Source organism: Siniperca chuatsi, linkage group LG17 (assembly GCF_020085105.1).
Source record: "Siniperca chuatsi isolate FFG_IHB_CAS linkage group LG17, ASM2008510v1, whole genome shotgun sequence".
NCBI classification, from domain to species: Eukaryota; Metazoa; Chordata; class Actinopteri; order Centrarchiformes; family Sinipercidae; genus Siniperca; species Siniperca chuatsi.
Genome location: NC_058058.1, coordinates 5485316 through 5512369, shown reverse-complemented (window position 1 = coordinate 5512369; position 27054 = coordinate 5485316). Strand labels below are relative to the sequence as shown.

The 27054-nt window shown below is 40.1% G+C and overlaps 1 protein-coding gene across 3 annotated transcripts in view; it reads right to left on the bottom strand.

The window, feature by feature from the left end:
- pvrl2l (PVR cell adhesion molecule related 2 like) overlaps positions 1-15465 on the bottom strand; it is a 283769-nt gene extending 268304 nt beyond the window's left edge. Inside the window, exon 1 of one of the 3 annotated variants that reach the window (XM_044171844.1) lies at positions 14825-15465. In XM_044171844.1, coding sequence (XP_044027779.1) covers positions 14825-14912 — 88 coding nt within the window. In that variant the 5' untranslated portion in view covers positions 14913-15465. The remainder of the gene's footprint in view (positions 1-14824) is intronic. The other 2 variants (XM_044171846.1, XM_044171845.1) reach the window with 2 other exon arrangements.
- Between the last annotated feature and the right edge of the window lie 11589 nt (positions 15466-27054).

Here is a 27054-nt window from a genome sequence, read left to right as displayed (position 1 = left end):
CATGGGAAAAGACTTTAAGAAAAACAGCTTTTATCTGTTTTCTGCAAGAAGAGACTGCGACTGGATCGCTGTCAGGGGGCCGCCATTGAGTGGTTCCACCAGATAGAGAGTGACTGAGTGACTGTGTGTGTGTGTGTGTGTGTGTGTGTGGAGTAGAATCAGTGTGCTGAACAGACAGCACAGGGCTCATTGTATTGTGCATGCGCACTTGAATGTGTGCAAGGGTGTATGTGAAGGAAAATCCACATGTATATCCGCCTTCCATCAACCACTGTATACGCACTGCTGGCGGTCACACTCCGCGAATAGAACATGAGAGCAAAAGCGAAGGAGAGCGAGAAGAAGGCGAGGAGGGGAGGACAGGGTGGAGGGAAGGTTAGGACCGTCACACTCCTCTCTTCAACATATTCAAATCCTCCCGTCCTTGCTCACTCCCGTCATTTCAGGAAGAAAAGGGCCAGTGCACTGACGTTCAACACAGAGTGAGAGTTGTCACAGCGCACTAACCTCAGCATCCCAGTAAAATAGAAAAAAAGAACTAGGAATAACAGTAACAGGAAGACAGTTCATCTAGACCTGTCAAGTCAAACACAGAGTGAACCCAGAGCCCTGAACTGCTTCAGGTTACAGCGAGCAAATGGTTCTCCCTCTGCGCCGCCTGGCTGCATCCAGACCCACACACATACTGTGCTAATTGGCATTTAACCCATCATGCCCGTTGCACATTTAGTTCTAACAAGCAATTACATAATGCTCACTATCATCTCAAACCAAGTGAGTTGTAATGGAGCAATGATAAGCTCAGTGCTATGATTGCCTTCAGTGCAAGCCAGTTCAACCGGACAGATGATCAACTGCAAAGTTTAAATCCAATGCATATTAATTTTCAGAAAAAATGCTGAAATTCATCATTTCAACAGTTTATCACTGCATGACTCAATTCTCTAAAATGTTAATGTTTACTATGCTAAAGTATTGCATAATCACTTTCTTTCAGGTAAGTATAATTTCATGTGGTAAATACTATTTGTGCCATTGTACAGTACTATGTATTTAAGCAAACTAAACACATGTTCATCATCATCTTCATTCTCTTTGGAAGGACACAAAGAGGATCCCACTGCTACGATTCTGGAGCAGAATCCAGGACTCGAGCCACAATACACAATCCTGTGTAAACCACATGGTGCCTGATGGGAATGTGCCAGGAGCTCCAACCATTCAAGCAACAACTTAAGACTGAGGAAGAAAACATATGTAAATTTAAAAAAAACAAAAAAACAAAAAAAAAGGACCATACTTGTGGTTATGCGGACTTAAGTCCACTAAATTCAAACATTTTCTAAAGCATATATGAGTTCTTTAGTCGGCTGCAGAAAGCATTGGATTCACATGCTCTGTTGTCAAGAAAGAAAACACAAATCAAACCCAGAGGACAAACACAGATTCTGTCAAAATGATAATTTAGAATTTTTGTAGCTTTGACCAAACCTCAGAAGTGGTGCTTCCTTAAACTCACAAACAAGGAAAACTATTTCTGAACAGTGCTTGCTTCCTACTGCAGGTGACGGTAGAAAAAGACAGTTTCAAACATCTGCACTTTGCCTTTTGTACTGTGATAAAAATGAATTGAAACTAATGGCTGGCTGGAAGATATGAAATCAAGTAAAAAAAAATGCATGGCAAGCTTTAAAAAGTCCATAAAACATGCACAACAACCAGTATGGTCCTTTAAACTCATGAGTTCACCAGGAATTTTTTTTAATGTACACATAAACTTGAATGAGATTTTACTGTCAGATGACATATCTCATTATCTAAACATACACTTGTTTATTTTGTAACATGAATTTAGCGCAAAAGGCATGAGAGGTGAACTGGGATGGTAGCATTTTTGTTTGAAATGGTGTAATCCTGTTTGGAGACGTGGTGATTCATTTGATTGCTGGAGTCATCAATCAATTACTCTGGCTGTTGATTTCGTTTATTTAAGTACAGCTTTAACTTTCAGCTCTGTGACTATCCTCCTTCTCTTGCTTTCCCTCATTCCATCGACCGTCCCATTGGCCAGAGTTTCATGCTGTTGATGACTGTGAGAAACAAGTGATGTTCCAAACCAGCTCATTAACACGCCTCCCCTTCACATTGCCTTTCATACCGAAAAATGCCTGATTCAATTCCAAACCTATTTAACTTTTCAGTTCAGACACGGTCACTTTGTACATTAGCAGTCAGAAACCTAGACGCTTATAGTTTAGACACCCACAGAATCAAGAGAAACAGCATGCTGGGAAGAGAAGAGGATACACATGAAAGAGCAGTGCACATCTCATTAGCACCCTTTTCTCTCCGTCCAGCCAGGAAAATGGGCAGTCTGCCACCCATCAGGATGCTCGTGTGGCGGGAAACAAGAACAGTTGAAACATTTCACTTCCATCCTCAGACGCATCCCTGGGGATTAAGAAATCATCCTCACATTTCGAAAAGCCCAACGCCTGGAAATAGACTCTGGGATGAGGGGGTGGAAAGGTCAGAGCCCCAGGCACATAAGTCATTTTCTATTTTCCAATCCTAACCCCATAGTTAATGGAGTTTTTTGAGGTAAGCACAAACACAGGGGGAAGGAGGGGTGTGTGCTGCTGGCTCAGTGAAATCCACCTTCTTAGCTATGGACCATAAGGGGCCATCTTAAAATTACATGCTGTGGTATTATTGAAGTCAGGAGTAACTTTACAACAGTATTCCAACTTTACACAACAGTAATAGTGTTGCAGATAATGATGCCTACAATACCTCACAATCACAAAGAACAATACAGTACATCTGATTCCATAGAAGTAATAAGTGGATTACCATAAGGAAAAAAATTTCTGTGGTACAAACATATGTTAGTAGCTCAATAATTAACAAACAGCTTATTACGGATTCTGACTGGTTGGCTCAGCCCTGATGTACCAGTTTCTTCATCATTTAACTGGAAAGCTACCCGTTTCAGCTGAACTAGAGCTTCGCATATTTGTTTGATGAATCAAGTATACTTGATATATGGTTTATAAAACGCAAGAGTTTCCATTTAAAGAGTTAAAAGGCTAACTTAAAACACATACATTTTCCCCATAATGAAAAAACAATACATTTCCTTTATTTTAATTTCAATAAGTGGGCTAATCCTCTCCGAGCTGTGTGATTACTGAAAAATCCCAAGACTGGGAAGTTAAGAAACCCCTGATGCAGATTCACAGCTCATTGTGGATTTGGCTACTCTTTACCCTGTGGAGTTTTAGTAGTGCTATGGAAAAATGTTTTTACAAGGGGTTCCTCGTTTTGTTTGTATAGTGTATAGTACAGGGGGTGATATGAAAAAAAAACATCCCTGCCGCCAGTTTAACACTAGTCCCCTGACTGACAGTCGGTCACAGTAACGTGCCAAGAAGCGTAGCAAGGCATCTGAAAAGGCAGTGAAGAAGACTGCAAGTTAACAAACATGGAGGCAAACATTTCAAAATCTAAAATATTCAAAATAATCTGCTTTGCAAATATTTTATGAGGAAGGAAATTCATTCAACACGTTTGTTAGACCTCAAGAATACACAATGCATTTTGGTGAGAAACAATGAAAGCAAACACATCTCTTGTTTCTTTACAAGAAAGCTCTACAGGGCAACTTTAATGAACACATAGTTTGACACTTTGTTTTAAATTGTGTTATACTACTACTAAACTGTACTAAAAAAGTACAGCAGGTAAACTGTAATATGTCAGGATTTGGAAATATTGGTGCTTTTTTACTTTGCATTTGATATTCCAATTTCAAGCCCTTTGATAGACACAGAGCACACCCTCGGGACCTGTTTAGGGTGTGTGCTGCCTCTCATTCGGTGCATGTTGGGATAGACTCCAGCCCCCGCAGCCCTGAACAGGATAAGCGGTTTAGAAAATGGATGGAGATTCAAATTTCAATGTGGCAAGCAGATTAGCAGATTATTACCATAATTGCCTAGTTTAGAATAACACAGTTATTCCTTTTGTTAGACAGCTACAGTATCCTTAATTGTCTCCAACCTAATATAATATTATTTGTCAACCAGTTTTAGACAGTATTCTTCAGTTTAAGCCCTTTAGTTATTGTTCTTTTCTATAATGAGGTAGGTTATTGCACCAGTAAATGTAATGAAATTAAGTCCTTGATCAGGTAGGGGAAAACATTCTGGTAGTGACAGTCCACTGACTTAACCAGACCAAGCCTGTAAAATATAATCTTTTCAAACATTTCCTTCGAAGGGTGGAGCAAAAGTGCAGCTGCAGTTCACAAGTCTGGTGGTATGACAGTTGTCGTCTGTAAATGAATTTCTGAGCCACTGAAGAGAGATTTGTCATTAATGATTTCTTGGGTTTTGACATGTGAGCTATTTAATCCTCGTGCCACTTGGCTTTGATCCATTTCCAATATTTCAGTGTGAGAAGAGAAGAGAAGCATAAAAGGGAATAGATGTCATCGATATGGGAGGAAAAGATGGTTTGGTGTGTATGTGTGTGTGTGCGTGCGTGCATAGATCTTTTTCTGTCTGTCACAGCTACTCACATCCGCACCCATCACACAGTCCACCGTGGCTTTGTCACTGCAGCTAACAGAGGGAGCTTGTCATGAGAGCATTCAGACAGACAGACAGACAGACACACACACACACACACACACACACACACACACACACACACACACACCAGTGCTGTACAACGGCATGTGTATCAGTTCCCCTTTTTTTCCCCAGTGAAATGCTGCATGCTGGACCTCCTTATTATTGCGAAATTACTTGCGATTATCCTACTGAGGCTCATTCCAAGAATCTGAATCTTTTAAATCACTGAACACAAAGCACAATAAACAGATTTATTTATTTTTGGTAACATTTGTGCAGAGTACATCTAACTCACATTGAACCTCATCATGCCGACAATGACACACATCGGTTACAAGAATGACAGATGTTTGGCGGTAGCTATTTACAAGCAGTAGCCTCACTAATCTGTTTTGCACTTTCATTTGGTCTAATTGAGGAGGACTTGGACTGGATCCTCTCTTACAAAAAAAGAAACAGCCAAAGACACTTCTGGCTGATTGACAGGTAAGTGTACGCATCAAAAGCAGCAGGGAGGAGAAATAATGAAATGAGCTGTGAGAAGAAAGCCCACAGGGCCTATAGAAAAGCACCAGGCAATATCTCAAGTCATTTGACAATGATATACTATTAAAGAAGAAAATTGAAAATCCTGCCTTTGAAAGAATTCTGTAATTCTATCATGCAAATGAAAACACCCATTGATGGTTGCCAAAAGACCGATGTCTGGATCTGTCTGGAATACTGAATAGTTTCGTGTCAAGAGAACATCAACCTTTTGTGTAAAAAAACCCCTCAGTTTTGGATTGACGAGAGAAAATCTACTCCATGAATTGTGTGAATAGAGAGGTGACCCCCAGCTTTAGATTAGAGACGGGAAAGTCAGGAGTTAAGAGAGGGTTTTTTTTTTTGGTTTTTTTTAAAGAGGGAGTAGTGGGACAGTTGGTGTCAAGACAGAGAAGAAAGGGAAAAAGACAAAGCATTGTGCTGCAGCTGTCACACTGAATCTCTCAATCAACAGCTGAATTAATGAGGGATACGGAAGCAATTAATCAGGTTTAGCAGCGGCTGCCAGGAAGAGGCGAAGGAGGGGGGCAACCTGTCTGTACATCTGTGTTTGTGTACTGTTTGGGTGTGAGCTGACTTAGAGGTAAACTATGGGTAAATGAGGATAAAGTGATTCACCAGACATCTAGAATATTGCCATGTGATGTAAAAAATGGGTTTGAATAGTGTCATCCCGACATAGGGAACATAATACTTTTTTCCCCATACACGTATGTAATCAGGGGTTTAGTGTCGTGTTGAAAGACAGGAGAGGCTTTTCCAATCCACTCTACCACCTGAGCTAATACAAACACCCTGGTGCTTATCAGCTAATCTCATGTAGGTACAACAAATTGTGGTTAAAAAGGTTCACTCCTATAACACTGTCGGACAATGCACAGTTTAAAAAAAAAGAAAAGAAAAAAGAAAATGGATGCCACAGAACCAGAGATATCATCCTTTTTATTCCATGCATACTTCTTCCTTGTCAAAACCTGGTGCCTACATCACCCACAATGCAACTCGACCGCCAACAGTTTGGGGTGGAGATCCCCTTTAAGTTTTTGCCGAAAATATTGCATGAAAATCTAAGGGTCAGTTCATCCACATTACGAAAATTAGAATTTTTTCACTTAGAGGTATCAAGTCATGCAGATAGTTTTGACTTAATTTGTCCAGGTTTTGAGATATCCATCTCTGGGACAACTTTGCACCAAAGAAACAGTCCCAATGATGTTCATGGCGTCTGTGGATGATGGCAAGTAACAAGGTAATAGAAGTAATGCAGTAGCCTAATAAAGTGTGGAAAGAGTTCTATGCAACTTTTTTTTTAAAAAGGGAACACTTCTATGGATAATAAGGGCCTATGCATCAAGATGTTAGGATTGTGCTAAAGGTCTGTATCTGTGTCTGCACACACAAGGATGTATTTGCTCTCATTCATTCTACAACAATATAAAAAAAATTGTCAAAGTTGTTGTGTCAAAGTTTCTCCGTTTAACTGGAATTTGTGAATCTCAGAGCCAAGTGTTCATTCCACACATTCAGTGTCCTCTCACTGGACCAGAGATTATATCGATGTCTTTTGACTAAAGGCAGACAGGAAGCCATGTCCCATTGTTAATATAAAATGTAGACACAACTTTCTCACCAGTCTGTTTCCTGTCAGTCACCTGACACTTACAGGAAGACATGGTTGTCTCCACCAGGAAACAATCCCTAAAAAACATGCAGCCTGACAAACTTAATTGTCACATCCATGTCTTTTTTTTTTACATGGGGCTGCTTTGTTTGCCAGCACAGCCATTCATTCCAAGCCAGGTTTGAAATAACCGCAGAGCTTGTATATTAAAAAAAATTACAAAAAAAAAAAAATCTAATTACATATGGCAAGCATTGCAGAATGATTGGGGGGAACGTACACTAGACAGAAGCAGTAGTAAATGGGCTGTAACTTTAAATGACACCAGTATTCTCTTTTAATGTGCCCGTGACTCGCATAGAAATGTGCTGCTGTGTGAACAGTAGTCGCTTGTGAACAGGGTAAGGAGAGATGTTAGCTTGCGTTATGCAAATGAGAAACAACACTGTCAGAGCGGATGCAGTCGATCAAGACGATCACCATCGACACACGTGCACGCGTACGTGCACTCTGAGGTGGTGCAGTCAATTTATACGATCATACTGAAGCAGCCAAGGGCGCCAACGGAGGTGAGAGAAGAGCCAGACTGTTAGACGTGCACAAATCCTTGTCTTTAGCCTTGTTTCATTTTAACATTTCATCAATACAGAGAGTCTCTCTCTCTCTCTCCCCCTCTCTCTGCTCGCTGGCTAGCTGCTGACCTCCACAACTTGTTGCTAACAGTCTCCAAGCTACACAGAGCAGGACAGATATTTATGGACGGCAAAACAGAGATAAATCGATGCTCTCTCTATTCTTTCCCAATCCCATTTGCATTACTTCAATGAAGTGTTGAGTTTCTTCATTCACCCCGAAAAGACAAAGAGAAAGTTTCTCACTGTCCATGCACTGTTGCATTGTGTTGGGTTATGAAATTCAGATAAGGTAGAGCTGGTTAGTATTTTGCAGTAGAAAATAGAAAGTCAAGAGTTCAAATAAAAGGCCAATAAGCTGTCAGGGCAGGATGGTAAAAAGTTATAGCCTACTATAAATAACCTATTTCCTTGTATGGCTATGAATATCTGCAACTAAAGGTTTGTAAAGAAAATGGGTCTAGGAATAGCAATACAGGCACATTTTGAAGCCAATTGACAATGGCCTGGCCTTTATAGCGCTAGCACTTGAACCAGAACAGGAAATTGACTATTTTTAATCTTACTGGCTTCTGTGACCTGTACATCCCCAGCAATGAAAAAGCGTTCACTTTCCAACTAATCACCTAAACCAGAACAGGATGTGACTGGTTCTGAAACTGACAAATTTCCAACAACATGATGAGAGTTGATGATAATATTTAGGAGTGGTTACAAAATGTACAGTGTCTCGTATCTGCCGTATCTCGTATTTCACTCTGTTCATAGGAATAAAAAATATTTGCGTTTAAGGCAAATAGCCGGAAATAATAACAAGGGTAAAGCAAGGATTTTCGTGGGTCAAACTGAGGTAAATGTGTTACCTCAACCATGAACCTTGATTTATTTTCTTAAATAGGAGAATATATTTAAACATATACCTGTGTAGATGTGTGAGGTCCTAACTGAGTACTCTGCCTTTAGGAATCACCAGCTATGACTTAGAAAACTCTTATAATTCTATAACTGATAAAAAGTTAGAGTGATTTGGTGTTAAAATATGTTTTAATTTAAATAATATACAGACTTTGTTTATAAGGTTTTCAAAAACTAACTATTACAAAGACCTTCCATCTTAACTGTTACAGTTGCCACTAAACCTACATCCTTTTGACATCACGGTCCTTCAAAATGTACAGTAAAATACAAGAAAAATAGAAACATCTTTACTGTCTAATGCAATCCAGTACAACAGTGCTGTATTAAATGCTGCTTCCTTTTATGAAGGAAGCAGCATATTTAGTTTTTGTTGACATTTGAGTTGAGTTGTGTCAAAGTCCAGCTCTAATGTTATCTCAGAGGCTGTAAATCGTGATGGTGTTGTGGTATTTGATTCTGTTAAATTGACAGATGTGTCTAATATTTTGTTTGCCGTGGGTTAAGTATTACAAACACAAATGTTAAAAAGAATTGCAAGTTGCAAGTGCATGGATAGGGTAGTCCCAACTTCATGTCATCATACTGATTATAAAACAGGTGGCTATAGGAGTTAAACACAGCCTAAAATGAGAAGTGGTTTGGTGTCTGTATCTTGTTAGTAATGCCAATGATACTTTTAATAGCCAAAGCTAATTACCTTGTATATCATCCTGCTCCATTATCTATTCACAAAGCGCCTAATGTGATTTTCGCTGCAGTATTGTAGTATTGACGCAGTTAAGGCTCTTTAAACAATTAAAGTTTTATTATTGCCAACATTGTCAAATTTTAGTAAATGCGGCATACAGCTTAAGCAAGGCTGTCGCCTCAAACTCCATCTGTAGGAAAAATCCCTGGCTAAAGGCTCCATAATGATACAAGTGAAGCAAACAATGTTATTGCGGTTATTAATTGCCCACATGGGTACAACGGAAAATGTCACAAAGTCACATCACAGCCTGACCCACCGCTGCACTCCCACACAGACGGTAAAGCAATTTCCATTTTGTCACCAGTGGACTATAGCTGGAGAGGAAACAGTGACTGAACAGGAGGAGAGGATGGATGCCGCTCGCTGTGGTCTGCGGAACGGACGAGCTCAGAACAGACTGCCAGACAGGACAGGGACGATTATCTAAACATTTTCACACTTGAATTTTCCCCCCCTCTCTCTTACCTCCTCTAGCTCCCTCACTTTCTAAACAATGAGGCCTAGAAGAACTGAGAGCAGTGGACTGGATGGAGGGAGGAAGACAGAGGAGGGGGGGGGGTGTACTGGCACCCTTTTTAATTCCACCAAAAGCTGTTCCAACAAAAGGTCCCCCACTAGGGAGCCGCCACGGAGCGGCAGCCAGCCAGGTCGGCTGAAAATAGGGCCGTGAGCAAAAGAATGACAGCAAAAGAGAGGGTGAGAGAATAAGACTAAGGGAGAAAGAATGGGTGAATAAAAGAATGGGAAAATGAAAGACTGAGCTGGGTATGAAAGGCTGGCAGGAAGTTTTCTTTACTCTGCATGGCAGTAAAAGTCAAACTAGGGAGGGTGGCCACATTGATCATGTGTGTGTGTGTGTGCGCGTGTGTGAGGGAGAGAGAGCTTGTGTGTGCATTTGTGAGTGATCTGCAAAGGCATTCATGACGCAGTGAAAGCTGACTGGACCCTGAAAGCAAAAACCTTCCTCCGACCATCCTTGGATCAGCTGCATTGTGATTCATGGCCCCATTCCTGTTGCTACGCTCTGTAATCCCTCTTCCCACTGACACCTGTTTGCTGAAGAATCACTAAAGAATGCCAAGGTGTTAGCCATGATACGTTTATTTCTAGAAATGTGATCAGTAATTTGCTTAGTAACCGGTTTCCTCAGAAGTGGAATGAAAAAAAAAAAACGCTGACCGAGTACAGACACATGCATGCTGGCTCTTGGCAGGCAGAGAGATGAATTAAAACCTGCTCCTGGACTCTCAGCAAGCCGGACTGATGGAGCTTCTTACAGCAACCCAGAGTCCAACCTCTTCCCCCTAATTACAGCTAGTTTCTTTTAAAAAAGGTCCACACAAAAGGCATATACACAGCACACATGGTTGCACAACAAAGGGATGTGAAATTGTCTTATCCACAAAAGCCGTATCCATGACAACCAGTTCCCAATCTCTGAGAGTGACCAACCAAGCCAACCTCTACCTCTGGCTCAATGGGAGGTGCAATGGGAATTTTTAAAAAGAAGAGCATCAAAACTACTTTGATTGTACAAAACAAGCAAACAGCATTATGCAAGAGCCTGCAATACAAAGTTAATAGTCCATCATTCATCAGCCCACAAAGAATTGTGGGAAGTCATTAACATTTTAATCCTTGATCAATAAGAAAACCCAGAGGCGAAAATTCAAAAGAAACGAACTTGAACATTAAAACAAACAGATCACAGTATATGTGACGCAACACTACCAAAGTCTGTCCATTAATCAGTGAAATGGCTGTAATTAGGAGGAAACACTATTCTCTCACAGCAGCCAGACTTGATGTTGTGCTTTTCTGGGTGAGAATCACTACCACACATGGCAGCCCAGACAATGACAAACAAATTGGCCTAAACACTAACAGCCCCCAGCATTACTATGCTGTTTGTGTTGGTGCGAGTGATTAATAAGCTCTCAATGAGCGTCACTGGTCTGTTCTCGAGGGGATGATTATCGCCCCATGCCTGACCAAGAGCTATTGGCATTTGAGACTGGAGCCAACATGCTTTAAACTGCAGGTCAGGACCCCAAACAGTTCTGATCCCCCACATGACAGCAGCTTGTTTTTTAATATGGTGGGTCTCAGATTAAGAGGCTCATTATTTCAGGATTTCATTAAATAGGTATCATCACATTAAGCATGGATAACTTATTGTACCTCTTTACCCTTGCTTTTTCTTATTGCAATTTTGTTTTAATTATTGTATTTTGTTTGCCAGGGACATTTATTTCATGTCTTTAAAGCACACTTTTTTGGGAAAATGTCTTATAAATACAGGTCCTTATAAACAAGCCCACAACCAAAAAAATAAAAACATTATATGCTAAAACATATCATTAAACCCCAACAAATAGGCTCTTGTGAAGCATCTAACTGCTTAACACGTCATTGACATTTCAACTCAGTGATTATACCTATGATCAACTCCCACGGCAACAATGACAACCCCCTCCCCCTCAACCCTCTCCACACGCGCACACACAAGATCACTTCTCCCGAGACACACTCCTCAACTTTTAGTCTATCTGCCATCAGCCACAATGGGGCTGGGATCTCTGTGCCACAGACTGCTTTTTAAAGATGGTGGAGGCTCTAAATCATTTTCAACCCCGGGGTCAGGTGACTGTGCAAGGTTAAAATAGGACTTATGCAAAGTGAGAAAAATCTGTTCGTTAAACTGAGAAAATGACCGGCATTTTTATTCAAACTGCCCTTTGCTTTTGAAATAATGGGAGATTTTCAGCCTCTAGGCTTGTTCCAATAATTAATCAACTAAAACATCCTGGAAAGAGAAAAATTTGTGCTCTTGTCTCAAAGGCCAAAAGCACACAACTGGCTTAATGGGGCAGCTCACATATTAATGTCTTGAACTCTACGCTTGTTTAGAAGTTGTGTATGCTTTATAATTACAGCAATAAAATTGAATATTTCTCTGGATTTTTAAATTTAAAATGCAGCAGATGCTACAACAGTGGATATTTTATTACTATAAAATGTGTCATTTTCCCTGCCACCAGTGGCAGACTAACGCAGGTGGTTATTTAGGGTTTCGTGCTAAGGCAGGCCAATGATTGCTTCAAAGGCTTCTTCATCACAACCTTCTTCTGCACTGGTTCCCAAATGGAGGACACCAAACACAGATTCATACCGGAGCAGCAGCACTGCCTACACAAATACGCAAACAACAAACAGCAACATGGCGCAATGCACGGCAGACAATGAGTCTCGATAATCAGACCGCGCTGCTCTGAGGGCGATAATCATCGGCTGCCTGCTCTCCAAGTGATAAGCTAATCAGCCCTTCGTCTCCACCGAGCCGTCGAGGGGACTCATCATCATTGACATTTCAGCACAGGAATGGGCCTATAGAGACACAGGAGGAAGGGTGGGGGTGGTGGGGGGGTGGGACACCTGAAGTGACTTAATTATCATTGCTGTGGAATGATATCCTCTCAACTCTACTTTGCCTATTTCACTGAAGGTTAGCGTGGGTCTTTTAACATCATGGTTTCACCGCTGTCGTTAACCCCTTTTCAGAGTGCTAGTTTATTTAAAACATAATTTAAAAGACAGATATCATCAATCTTACACATACAGTACAACCCAGCCTTGAACTGTTTCCTCAAAAAATGTTTCATATGCCAGGACAATCTTTAAAATCAAGCTTCTGCTTTTGCATTCAGTGTCACTAACTTACTGGCTAAGTAGCTGAAATGTGAGTGCGGAGGTTTTTCCTCTGAGAAGACAGTTGTGTTGCTGCACGTTCAAATTAATTCATAACCTGTGGGGATACTGTCATGACAATCTGACAGCTTTTTAACAATACAGGCCTGATGTACCAGAGTCTCAGCTGAGTATCTGTCATCCTCACACCAACCTGCGTTGCATGGCTTACAGCACTGGGGTCTCAAGCACCACAGTCCTCATTTTTGTGCTATTACACTGGGGTTTTCCTGTTCTTGTGGCTTACATTGCTCCACATATGCATGAAGAGAAAGAATGTCGATACAAAGCAAATTCAAATCAAGGTAAAATCTTCCTCCTGCCTTGTACACTCAAAATCACATTTCACATTGTCACCTATTATGCAACAAATGCCACAGCAAAATGCAAAGCACAGGTTCTGTGGCTCACGGCCTTGAAATAACTTGCCCTCCCATTTGCTTTGATCTCAGAGGCATGTCTCCAAGGCGTGTCAACGCACGAGACGACATATCTCCCGGCTCCATAATGACCCATCTTCTTTTTACTTGGTGACAATTTGGGGACAGCTCTGACAGATGACACTAGTTACACCCAGGTGAAAACAATAGGTTGACAGATTCATGCTGACAGAGCAGGTTCATGGATTTTTATACCGATCACTGTAGCCTGACTGCTTGCTGTTATGAATTTTGTAGCTGGTCCCAGTTGGGGGGGGGGGGGGGGGCTGCTGTTTCTGTTGGGAGTTAGAGCACGTCTGTGTTACTCTGTGGTGCATTTTAGTGATGTTATCATAGCTTGTAGTTATCTCCATATCTATCACTGTAATGTTCTTATAGGGACATAAAGTGTTGCTATGGCAATCACCAGTAAGTTTATAGATACCTCTTTTTGGTAATGGTGCAATATTTCCTCAAATATTCCTAGTAAGTGTGTGCAGTGAGTTCAGAGTAATCTTATTCATGACATTTATGGTAACTTATTGAGTATCAACAGTAATCATCAGAAACCTTTTAAACTTCGTTATGTATTTAAATCACAGTGGTATTACTATAATTGGCCTATAGCGCTGCAACAGGGATTTTGTGTACATTGTGCATTCTGTGTTGCTCAAAATAAGTACAGCACATTCCTTTAAATAACTAAAGCACAGCTCTTTGACAACTGACTTTAAAGGATTACTTAAAAAAATATGTTCATGTTAATTGTTTGAGTGTAAAAAATTAAACAAAATGTAAAAGGAATATCAGCCGTTTTTTTTAATGTATCTTGTACTCTGAATATCAATGTTGGCATTAATCTCTAAAGTCAGATATCAATCTGGCTCTATACACTTGACATAATTCATGGTTTGTTATATATGTGTGTGTAAATTTCTATAGCGTCTGCATTTTATTATAGGATTACTGTTGTGGATATTCATTAAGAGCACTCAACACTCATTGTTCAAGGGCCACCTGAAGAGCAGGGGCCGAGCACTCATTTCCTGCCGAGACCGTGTTCCCCATCACCACCCTGTTGCTCTGCAGAATGAGAACCAATTTCTGCCATTATTCTAATGGCATAGTATTTAGACCTGCGGTTGTGATTGCGCTCCATTTCACTACCACACTTTCCAACAGGTAAACACAGATTACAGGTCAGCCGTGTTGGAAGGGTTTGTAGAGGCTCAGAGGGGATTAGGTTCCCTGAGTCACCTGCAGTCTGAAGCTGCGAGGAATTAGGACAAAAACCACAAACCAGGAGAGCCACACCTCGCGTATCATGGCGAACCGAAAGTCCACACACATATTTGGCGGTGTGCTTCGACAATAAACTTTAACAACAGTTCTCTCGGTCCACCAAACAGCAGCCAGAGAGGAGATACAGACGTGACAGTGAAACATGCAGCGCTCCCGGGGTTCGGGAGGCGCGTGCTGAGAGTTGCCCACATTCAGGTGCAAAGTCCGGAGAGGCTTTGCTGTTTATGTGAACACAGCTCGGGTCGTCTTACCTTGGGCTGCGAGGAGGATCGCTGCCGCCACCAGCCAAGTGCTTCTCACCGGAGACACCGGCCAGCGTGCTGCGTAATCTCTCGCCATTCTTCTTAACCGGACACAAGGTGGACGTAGATATCCACAACAGCGCTGTGTGGGGCAACCGGGCTCCAAATTATTCCTTCTCCGATCCGCCAAGAAACTTCGAGTTCAGTTCAGACCGCCTAGGTTGAAATCAGCCAAGTTGTGGCTTCTCTTTCCCCTGTCTCTGTGTGTCTGCTCCTCTCTACAATCTGGACCGTGTTTAGTTTCTCTCTCTCTTCCTTTGGATTTCTTAATGACAGGAAGAGTCAAACCCCTCCCCGTGTGGGCCGGCTGCAGTGCGCACAGGTAGCCCGCGGCTGCTTGTGTGTGTGTGTCGGCGCGTCTCGACCACGGCGAGTGGAGTGAAATGGAAACAAAGTGTGTGCGCGAGTCGGTGGAGCTCCGTGTGTGATGCGGAAAGCTGAGCGGGGAATATCAGAGTGATGTCAGCAGAGCGTCACCAAGAGGACTTCAGCCGTAATACTGAACCCTCACAGCTACAGCTGCACAGTCCGACACAGATACAATTTAAAGGGTTATAAATACTGTAGAAACCGCACCTGCGCTGAAGGCTCAAGGCGTGTCCTGCTGATACCTGCCGCTCGTTCGCGCGTTCGTGCGTGGGTGGGTGTGTTTAAATGAGAAACATTTTTTGTTGCAGCACAAAACTGAATACCAATTATTTTCATCGATCACTGATAATGATATAATGCTTATAATAAAATATAGCCTAATTACCATTGGGGAATATAACTTCATTTATTGAAGTTCTGTACTTAAGTAGACTACAATTTTCAGGCCACTTGAGTATTTCTATTTGATGCTACTTTATAGTTCTACTCCACTACTTTTCAGAGGGAAATATTGTACTTTTTGCTCCACTACATTTATTTTACAATCATAGTTACTGGTTACTTTGCAGATTTTACATACATAATCGATGATCAATATACAAAACAGTGGTGGAAGAAGTATTCAGATCTTTTCCTTAAGTAAAAGTAGCAATGCTGGAAATACTCTGTTACAGGTAAAAGTATGAAAGTATCAAAACATACTGGAAGTACCAAAAGTAAAATCACTATGCAGAATGGCCCATTTCAGAATAATTTATATCATATCATTGGATTGCATCTATGGATACTTGATGTGTAAGCATCCCTTTAATGTTGCAGCTGGTAAAGGTGGGGCTAATTGTAAATACTACTGGGTAGCCTCATCTATAATAATACATCAAAATGTATTAGTTGTTTATATTTTGTATAAATAATCTGAATTGGCTAAGGCTAAGTAACTACAGTAGTAACTAAAGCTGTCAGATAAATGTAGTTGAGTGAAAAGTACAATATTTTTCCTCCAAAATGTAGTGAAATAGAAGTATAAAGTAGCATAAAATGGCATTACTCAAGTAAAGTACCTCAAAACTGTACTTAAGTACAGTGGTTGAGTAAATGTACTTAGTTACTTTCCAACATTGATATAAAATATAATGCAATGTTACAGATTAATCTACCCAACACTATATAGCTACCACCACCAGCTACAACATTAAAATGCTGCTCAGACATTAATGCAACCATAATAATGATAATAATTAAATAATATGATGCATAATAATCACAGGGGCAACACTCTCAGTGGCCATTCTTCTGCAGAATGACAACTTTTACTTTCGATACTTAAGTATATTTTGCTGGTAACATGTAAGTAAGACTTTGAACACAGGACCTTTACTTGCAATGGAGTCGTATTGCTACTTTTACTTGAGTAAACGATCTGAATATTTCTTCCACCACTGATTACCAATGGCAATGCATAACCATTAATCATTCAGTCAAAACTACAGCTATATCATTGGAATCATTGAAAATTGTTGGAATCAAAACCAAAGGCAAAGTGACGTCTTAAAATTGCTGACTTTGTCTGACCAGCAGCCAAAACATCATTTATATTATTTTTAAAAATCAGAGAAATGCTGTGACAGCAAATGGTAATTGCTACCTTTTATCATTTGTTAAAATAATAATTGATTTCTGTGATGAATCCTGTGTGGGGGTCAATAGAGGCCATAACACACATATCACATGCAATGTCTCAGTGGGCTTTCCAGGCACATAACATCAACAGTTTCCCAGCCCAAGCTTTCTAAGAAGACAAGGAAAAACTCCTTTAAAAGACACTTAGCTCATTAGGGAAAAAATGGAGGAAGCCTTGGGAGAGGAAATTCAAAGAGAGATTCCCCTTCTGTGGTTGGAAAAAGACAATTAGCCTACTAGAAATAGGCTAACTGACTGAAAATGAACAGATATTTGTTACAGTTAGTAGAAATTCAAAACACAAGTATAATCCAGCATAAATCCAATAAAATAAGTCCAATACACTAATACCAAGACATGGCAATTATTCTCTGTTCTCTATTTATTGTGAATTTAGATAACCTATAATTGTAACCTTCAGAAGGATATCGAGAAAACTATGAGTCCTTGCAGAAAAATAAGGACAAAGAGACCACAAAGAAAGTCACCATGAACAGAAAAGAAAACCGTTAGAGCTGTGAAGTGGAGTCAAACACACTTTCAGTCATCTAATCCAGATCTATTATCTAATCCAGATTTTTATTAATAGAATCAAGATACGTTGCTGTTGTTTATGGACATGTCTAGTGGTTAATGATACATGATGTAAAACATATTCAAATCAGATGAAGATATTGGTATTTCGGGGGTTGCATAAATGAGTTATTTCCATTTAGATTGTTTTGGTGTTATTTAAAGCCTACTGCAGACCAACAGTATTACCTCCACTATAACAGAAGCTCATCAACTCAAATGTGTGTATTTTCTGTAAGGTATTTAAACATCTTTTAATCCACATCCTGACTTACACATGCAGAGATGTATTTCATCTATTACACCAGAAAACAAAAGTACAAGAGACTTGCACACAAGAAATTGCACACATAAATTCAGGTCTGCAGCACAAAAAGCCTTCAGGGACCGGGGGGTGGATGGGGGTTTAAGTCTCTCTAGATGGATGCTGTCATTTACTTTGTTGTCCCCTCCACAAAACAGTGATGCTGAGAGGTTTTTTAAAGACAGAAATGTTTCTAAGTTGGAGGGAAATAAACAGACCCCACTCTGCGATACACAGAGAGGACGTCCGCCTGTCTGTTTAGGACGATAAGAAAGCATCTTTGAAGTTGACAGCAGAATTTAAGTTACTGTTGAAATGAGTAACAGATTGACTTGAAAATACTTACTTTGTTCACACCAACACATTGTAAAGGCAAGGCTCAATTAACTGTGTGACTGAGTCATGTACTGTTTACAAGACTGTAAACATAATAAACACTATAAGGAGAACTATTTCTTTCATCCTCACCGTACAAGGATGTTTATTTGTTGTTGTTTCAGGTTCAGTTTTATTGTCATTATACAATACAGGACTGCACAATGAAATGCAGTTGGAGCCCCTTCGATGCTACACAGAAAAATGTATAAACAGATATTCAAATATTTAAATTAGAATAGAATATAAACAATAAAATAGGCAATGAAGTCGAACAAAAAAACTATACAACAGTAGCACTAAAAGAAGAAATAAAATGGAAAACTAAATTATCTTTATAGCATAACAGAAAGTTCCATGTCAGTGATTTACCATGAACCACCATCCAATAAAATATTTTCAATTCATACTAGTAAATAATAGAGATTACTGTTTGCACCCACACTGAATGAGCTATATGCATAAAGCTGGGATAATGGGAACATTAATACAGCGGGACATTTTTAAAGGGTCAGTTCAACCAAATTACTTGTATTTTCTTACTTAACTTCTCTGTAACCGTGCAGAAGTCCGCCTCTTGGATTTATTATGCCACCCCAGTACAGTTGAGGTGTATGGAATTTGGTTTGTATTGCCCAAAGCATTGAACAATTAAACTTTAAAAAAAAATCAGTAAAATCAGTGCATTTACATATACTTGAAGTTATAATCCATAAGATTTTCATGAAATCAAACCCAATTTTTGAAACAATTTAAGGTCGGCATTTTTTCTGCATTAGCCATTCAATTTATTTGCATTCTGTAATTACCTTTCTATATAGTAGTTTTCATTGTTAGTTTCATTGTCAGGATTCAAATTGCCTACCTATGTATATCTACTACTACTACTGTAAACAGATACACCAGTTACTCTTCTGTTTTCTGACGAAGTAGCTGCTCAAGGAATGTTGGCTGCAGTATTAAACCGCATTTGATGTTACCATGGTTACCAAGGGTATCGCAAACCAGGTTACAATACGTGTACATGCACTGTAGTAACCTGGTTACTGTAAATCTGGGTACATGCAGCAAGTCAGTGATCAGACTTCTCCGTTACAGAGATGCTTTCTCTGTCTAAAGTCTTTCGTCAAGAAACCTAGTTACGCGTTTGAATTCTGTATTCACCAGAGGAAGTCAGCTTTCTCTAATCCCCTATCCTGATTATAGAAAACAGCTCTCATTTACATGATCTTTACAGAATCTTCTTGCTGAAGAAAGCAGACTGTAACACTGTTACTTACATGCATGTAAATGCACTGCATGTGTCTCTCCAGAATCAATGTCCTGGTTACTCACAGATTTCTGAAAACCTGGGCAAATAAAAGTTAAACAATCTGTTTGGCTAGATTAGTAATTTTTTGTAATATGGGTGAACTGACCTTGACCCTGATATTCATTTGGAAGATGCTTCTGTCCAAATCGACTTACATTTGGGAAACAAACTGTTTGTGTTGTTGTATGTGGACAAGAAGAGCCAGGGGTCAGACCACCAACCTCACAAATAATGGCCAACCAGCTCCACCTGAGCTACAGCCTCTTTCAAGTGCAACCAATAAAATAAAAGACACATCTTTCATTACTCCGATGAACTCTAAAACATCAGACACTGCCAGTGGTGACAGACTTGCATCAATATGCATTCAATAAGTAATGCTCAAATAATTCTTTCTCAATCTATAACATGTTAATAGATCCTATACTGCGGCCTACAGTGACTGTGATGCAACAATGCTTCCCCTCCTGCTCCAGTAGGCCAGCAATCCCACTTATTCCAAACCCAGCAATCAATGTCACAGTCAAAACATTTCTTCATCTCCCAGTCAAAGTAACCATCTGCCTCTTCCAGCTGTGACATTTACAGTGTAATGCTCTCACTGCTCGAGTACCATGATTTTTGCTTTGAGGCAAACCAAACAACTACCTATTTTTCTGTGGAAATCGATGTAATCAGCCCCACGCTTCCCTCCTCCTTTACTATTCAAAACATTTCACTGAGAAATAACACAGGGCTGCCCTCTGGAAAGCTGGCCTGCCTCCGAAACCTTCCTCGTGATGTTTCCACCATTTTGCTGGGTGGTGGACCCGGCCACCCACCTCTCCATTATCACCTCATTAGCAGGCTGCAAACTGGCCAAGCCTCCATTTTGGTTCCAGCCTCAATCAGCCCATTAATCACAGAAGAGCAGGGAAACCTTCTGTCCTCTGAAGGCTCACGATGTATTCTGCTGGCCCCTGCTGTGTGTGTGTGTGTGTGTGTGTGTGTGTGTGTGTGTGTGTGTGTGTGTGTGTGCGTGTGTGTGTGTATAGGCATGCTGCTGCATACAAATGATCCAGCTACATCCTGCCATCTGTTGACTGCTAAAAGCAACTGCCTCTACACTGACACAAGTTCATGATGCTTTCTGTCGATCTGTTCTTCATCTGTATTCAAAAATATAATTATGTAACTCAAGGTTTATCTCAGTAAAAGAACAGATGGAACAAAGTATGCAATCATCGAAACAAGTCCTCATAATTAAACAACAAAATAGGTTGTCAGTGATTTCCAAAATCAACTCAAATAAGGGTTTTCTCATCTGCTACCCATATGGTTGAGATGTGATTCATTTCAAGGCAACTTAAACTACTTTGTTAAGGTTGGGGAAAGACCTTCTTCATGGTTAAAAAACAACTTCTATTGTTGGTAGAAGAAAGGATGCTCACCCTTGTCTCCAGTGTCAAAGTCTTCATCCTGACCTGTTCTCTAACACCTTTAATACTGAATGTGAACATTGGTCTTTTAACCATTGCTGTCATTTTTCTGGAGGGGACAGTTGCTTGTAGCTTGTCAGGAAAATGTAAACATGGATTATTTTAAGGTGATATAGGTTGGAACAAACAACCATTTCTACTGTCAGTTGACCACTTTGGTCCAGACTGAAATATCTCAACAACTATCGGATGGATTGGCACAACATTTTGTACAGACATTCATGGATCCCAAATGATAAATCCTAAGGATTTTGGTGATCTCCTGACTTTTCATTTAGTGCCACTGTGAGGTTCACATTTGAGGTTTTGAGTGAAATATCTCAACATCTATTGGAAGGCTTGTCATGACATTCTGGACATTCATTTGTATAGCACATTTCAATAACAAGGAATTCAAATTGCTTTACATAAAACATAAAAGCAACATAAAACAAGATAAAAAAACATGATAAAACAGGACAGTAAAAGGTACAGTGCAGTGTAAGAAATGACAGAAAAGTCTTTAGCCTTGATTTAAAAGAAGAGTTGCAGCAGACCTGCAGTTTTCTGGGAGTTTATTCCAGATATATGGTACATAAAAAATGAAACTGCTGTTTCTCCATGTTTAGTTTTGACGCTGGGGACAGAAAGCAAATATATCCCAGACGACCTGAGAGGACTGGATGGTTCATAACGTAGCAGAAGATCAGAAATGTACTTTGGCCCTAAACCATTCAGTGCTTTATACAGTAGTATTTTGAAAGCAATTCTTTGACAGACAGGAAGCCAGTGTAAAGACCTCAGAACTGGAGTGATGTGATCCACTTTCTTGGTCTTAGTGAGGACGCGAGCAGCAGTGTTCTGAATCAGTTGCAGCTGTCTGATCGATTTTTTAGAGAGACCTGTAAAGACACCATTACAGTAGTTGAGTCGACTGAAGATAAAGATAAATGCATGGATGCAAGTTTTTCCAAATCCTACTGAGACATAAGTCCTTTAATCCAGTCCATGACTACACCAAGATTTCTGGCTTCGTTTGTGGTTTTTAACATTACTGATTGAAGCTGAGCGCTAACTTTTAATTGGTCCTCCTTGGCTCCAAAAACAGTTACTTCAGTTTTATCTTTGTTTAGTTGAAGACCCTGGTGACATTGTTATGTAAATTTGTGTGTCGTCTGCATAATTATGATAACATATTTTGTTGTTTTCCATAATCTGAGCCAGTGGTAGCATGTAGATGTTAAACAGAAGAGGCCCCAGAATGGAGCCTTGGGGAACTCCACATGTAATTTTTGTTCGCTCAGATGTGTAATTACCTTTAGACACAAAGTAGTCCCTGTCCTTTAAGTAGGATTCAAATCAGTTTAATATTGTGCCAGAAAGTCCCACCAAGTTTTCCAGTTGGTCTAGTAACTGTGCCGAATGCAGTACTGAGATCCAATAATACCAAGAGTGAAATTCTGCCACTGTCTGTGTTTAAGTGGATGTCATTGAAGACTTTAACAAGAGTTAGCAGTCTCAGTGTTGTGGTGTGCTCGAAAACCTGACTGGAAGACATCAAAACAGCTGTTTAATGCCAAGAAGTTGTTCAGCTGTTGAAAAACAGCTTTTCAATGATTTTACTTAAAAATGGGAGGTTTGACAATTTATAGAAGATGTGAGGCCATACAATTAGAAACATTTTTGAAAAAGCCTGTTGGCAGAATATCAAGGCAGCAGGAAGAGTCTCACAGAGCTGTTAGCATGGCTGTAGACTCTTCACACACAGTCTCAATCACACCTGCAGTTTGTTTTCTTTGGGCCTGTTTCATTAAAATCACAAGCTTGCTTGGGAACAAAAATCATGTGGATCTGAAAGAATTCTTTTTTGAATAGTTCTGATACTGGAGTCAAGAAAAATCTGATTCCAGCCCCTGTAACCTGTCTTGGAAACATAACAAACTGCTGTCTCTTATATCAAAACTCTTGTTTCTTAAATGTTTCTTGTTGCAGGCCGACATTATGTTCTCATTCCTGCTGTGACAAAACTGTTGTTTGATGACTCAGATTCATATTCATTATTAGTTATTTAATTACCAAATTGAGATTGCTTGTAGTTGTACCGCATCATCAACAGGTCAGGCCTTTAGAAAAACTGGTTCATTTTCCCAGTGGGAAATTTTTTCCATTTGAAATCATCACATGGCTGACAGATAATCTCTTTTGGCAATGAAATGCAATATGGACAGGAATTTGTGTGACATAAATAATGAGTAAGCCCTGGCTCCAGGCCTGTTTGGCCCTGTAGAGGAAACTGAGTAAATTAATTCCTCCTGCTGTAAGGATGTTGTAAACAAAATCAGAATAACTTTAAATCACTTCATATGCCAACTACTGTGTATGTAGAGGAATTTACCTTGGTTGCATTGATGCAGAGATTCACACTGGACTGGTTCTGGTAATTAGAGTACTGATATACAGTGTATACAGTACATACTTAACACAAAGAAAATTTGTTTTTTTTCCAATTCAAAACAAACAGTAAAAACAACCTAGACACACTATACTAAATCTATCCATCTACTTAGAAGAAACCAAGCAGAATAAAATGTTATTTTCTTTTACATTTCCTTTAAAATCTCAAGTCAGCAGGCTTTGAAAAGGCCAATAATTAACGTCTTACCATTTTGTGCTTCCTCGCTCCCAGGGGCCGCAGTAGTTTAAATCTGCGGTTCACAACCTGGGGGGTTGCAAGTTAAATCTGAGCGGTCACGAAATGATTAACAGGATAGAAAAGAAGTAAAAACATATTTCTGCAACACAAAATTCTATTTTTTTTGGACTTTTCTTTCATTTCTTTAATTTTTAATTTTTCTTCTGAAATCTTGGGCAGTTCCACCTCTTGAGGCTTCTGAAATGTATTTAAATGAAACAATCACTGAAGGGAATTTCACTCTTTGGTTGAACTGTTCACAACTCAGACAAGAGGGTCACAAGTGCACATTTCTTTTTAAGTAAGTGCTTACAAGCTAAAATGGTTGGGAACTACTGGTTTAAACATTAGAGAGGTGGGCTTCTGACTGGAAAAATCACTGGAAGTAAAGAGGTCACACTCTCTTCTCCGTCAATTAGTGCTGATAAGCCTTGAGCAAGGTGGTGAACCCCCCACTCGTATTGTACTGAACTGCTCAATTCAGCTCAGACTGCAGCTGCACTGCAGGTGTGAGTATGTTTAACCGTCCTTTAAAAAAGACTTAAAAGAAACTGTTCCGTCAGCTGTCCACTAGCTGTAGATGTTTGGTTTACTGAGCTGCTTCCCTCCCATCTCACACACAAATCATTTGTTCATCCATCTCTCTACAGTCATGCTTTTGCCTTGTATACAGATTGGACTGGGCCGTCCCTCTGGCCTTGGCTCTTCAATCACCTCTCCTCTCCTCTCCTCTCCTCTCCTCTCCTCCTGCGTTCACCTCTTCCCTTCCACCATCCATCTATTCTTTGATCTCACCCTCCATCCCTCTTGCATTTCCGTCCCCTCCCTCAGCAATATAAATCAACTCATACCACAGTGACAGCCGGCCAGCTTGAACACCTACTGAGTTATTTACTTCAGTATGCCTCTGATCCACTGTTGGATCCAAACGAACTTGAATTAGCTTTAACACAGTCAACTCTACATATTCGCACACATATCTGCACAGAACACACACACACACACACATTATGTTTAGCTGCATTAGAAGAGCTGGAAGCAGGTCTGTAAGAGCTTTCTCCCATATTATTTTCTCCACAACCAGCCCATACATTTTATATGCAGCACTCCAATTGCTCTCTTACCCTCACCATATTCTTGAAGTTATAAGCCAATAAGGACTTGCACGCATACACACGCCATACATACACGTGTGCTTGCGCCCACACACAGTTGGTATGTTTGATTTGTGTGAATATAGATTGGTATGTTTTTATAGTGGAAGAGAAGGTGGTGGGGGAGGGGATGGATGGATAAAAAGACAGAGCAGGGGGGGCAGCCTTTTGGTAGATAATCTTTCAGTCTCTAAACACAGTGGAACAGAGGGCAAGAGGTGCCTGCCAATCACTGTAAGGAGTCCCTACTGAGGTAACCCAGGTTATGGGTTTGTTAAAGGAGGGTGTGGTTACATGAGGTGGGTCAACAGAGACCAATACACTCTGAGAGAGTACTTTCTTTCTCAGTGAAATGGCTTACTTTTTTAGGGATGGGGCAACCAAAGAAAAAGGCACACTTCTACCATGCACACGGTTAGGGTTACATTACAACAAAGCAGACATTTGAGCTAACCAGAGGGGTGCTTGAGAAGACCAGAAGACTTAGGCTTTTTAAGGAAAATAATAGGCATAAAGGAGTCACTAACACAGACATAACCTGGTTTAAAATTATAAAGCGCAATTTGGCATTCCAGGACTGTAGCCATGAAATTTGACCAGACACCAAATATTCTCTAAAAAAGTCCCAAATGGTTTAAGTTCTGGATTTTTTATATATTATTTCATTTTCTGCCAATCCATTTTTAAAATTTTATCACACTGTGAGGTATGAAACTTTGGTGGGGAAATACAGAATCCTTTATATATTTATTTTTTTAATCGTTGCCCTAAAAGTTGTCATATTCAAATATATTGAGTCTAAAAAATAGTGGAATCAGCATTAGTAAAATATCCGCAAAATGTTTGTTTTTTAATTGTAGAGTGTGAACTTACCCCGATTGATTAAACACCCAATTTCCCAGGAACAAGACTAAGAGTCTACAGCCACGCTAGCCAAACCAACATTGCCATCCCTAGAGCAACACCACCAGTGTAGCTAAAATACTGAAGACATGATCCCGGTCACCCAAGATCATATCTTCACCCCTGCCCCTGCCCACCATGCACATCCCTGCAACCCACTTGAAACTCAGGTTGAATCGCACAGAACCTTTCTGCAAAACCCAAACACAGTGTTTGGCCCTGTAGTTGCATCTCAGCAGTCGTCTTTTTGATGCTCCAAAAAATCAAGCCGGATGTATCCATCACAGCTCTCAAAAGGGCTTGTACAGCATTTTCCCAGTGTTTTGTAGCCAAGTTGTAGCAAGGTAGCACACAGACGTCTGACTTCCACCAGAGAAATGTGGAGTATTTTGATGGACATTTCTGTGTTTTCTGGAAACGTATAAAGTTCGAAGTGCCAACTCCAGTAGCTTGGCAGCAGGCTGACATGGAGCTATGGAGGCTTACAACTGCGTGTTCGATGATCCTGCAAACTTCAGGGGTTCTTTTAACTAACACACATGGGTGGACAGGGACTCTGGGATTTTCATTTTAAGGAAACCCATTCCTATATGATCATTTAGGAGTCGTCTCAGTTTGACTGGTCAGAATAAGAGAGGAGAACAGGGTGTTTGATATGGTGGATGGTATGTTTGAAATCCACAGCCCTGAGTAAGTGGAATGTGCTGTGCCAAGTTTTTGTGGTAGTTTTTGTAGAATTTTTTTTTCAGAGAGTTGATCTCTTTCATGTTGCCTGGTTTAATGCTGCCTTCAAGTTGTGCTGGTAAGCCCCTACTTGAGACTTCTGAAGTGGTAAATACGACGTGTCACACATTTAGTTGGAAGGACAGTTTCCCAAGTAACATTAGTAAACTGCAGCATCCGAGTCTCTTATCAACAGCAAGAGAGTGACATCTAAGCCCCAAAATGTGACAAGTGATGAGTTAAGTGAAATTTAAATTTATCAATATACAATATTTAGCTGAAATTCTAAATACTAAGAAGAATAAAAGATATTATAAGGACACCATTCTGAAAAGCATCTCGGTACATTTGCTTTTGTTTGTTTTTCACACTTTTTATGAATATGATGACAGAATATTCCTTTAACCATGTGCCCAGGGCCCTTTTCATCAACAGGAAATACACAAAGATAAGTAGAGCAATGACATCAGTTCTTTATAGTTAAGGATGGCAAGACAGAATACAATAAGAAAATAGTAGTATAGGCCTATTCAAACCAGTTAAATGCTGCGTATGTGTTAAGTTGTTAATGGCCTCATCAAATAAAAAGCAATGGAAACAAATGGGGTTTTTTTTGTGCATTTGTTAGTTCCTCTGG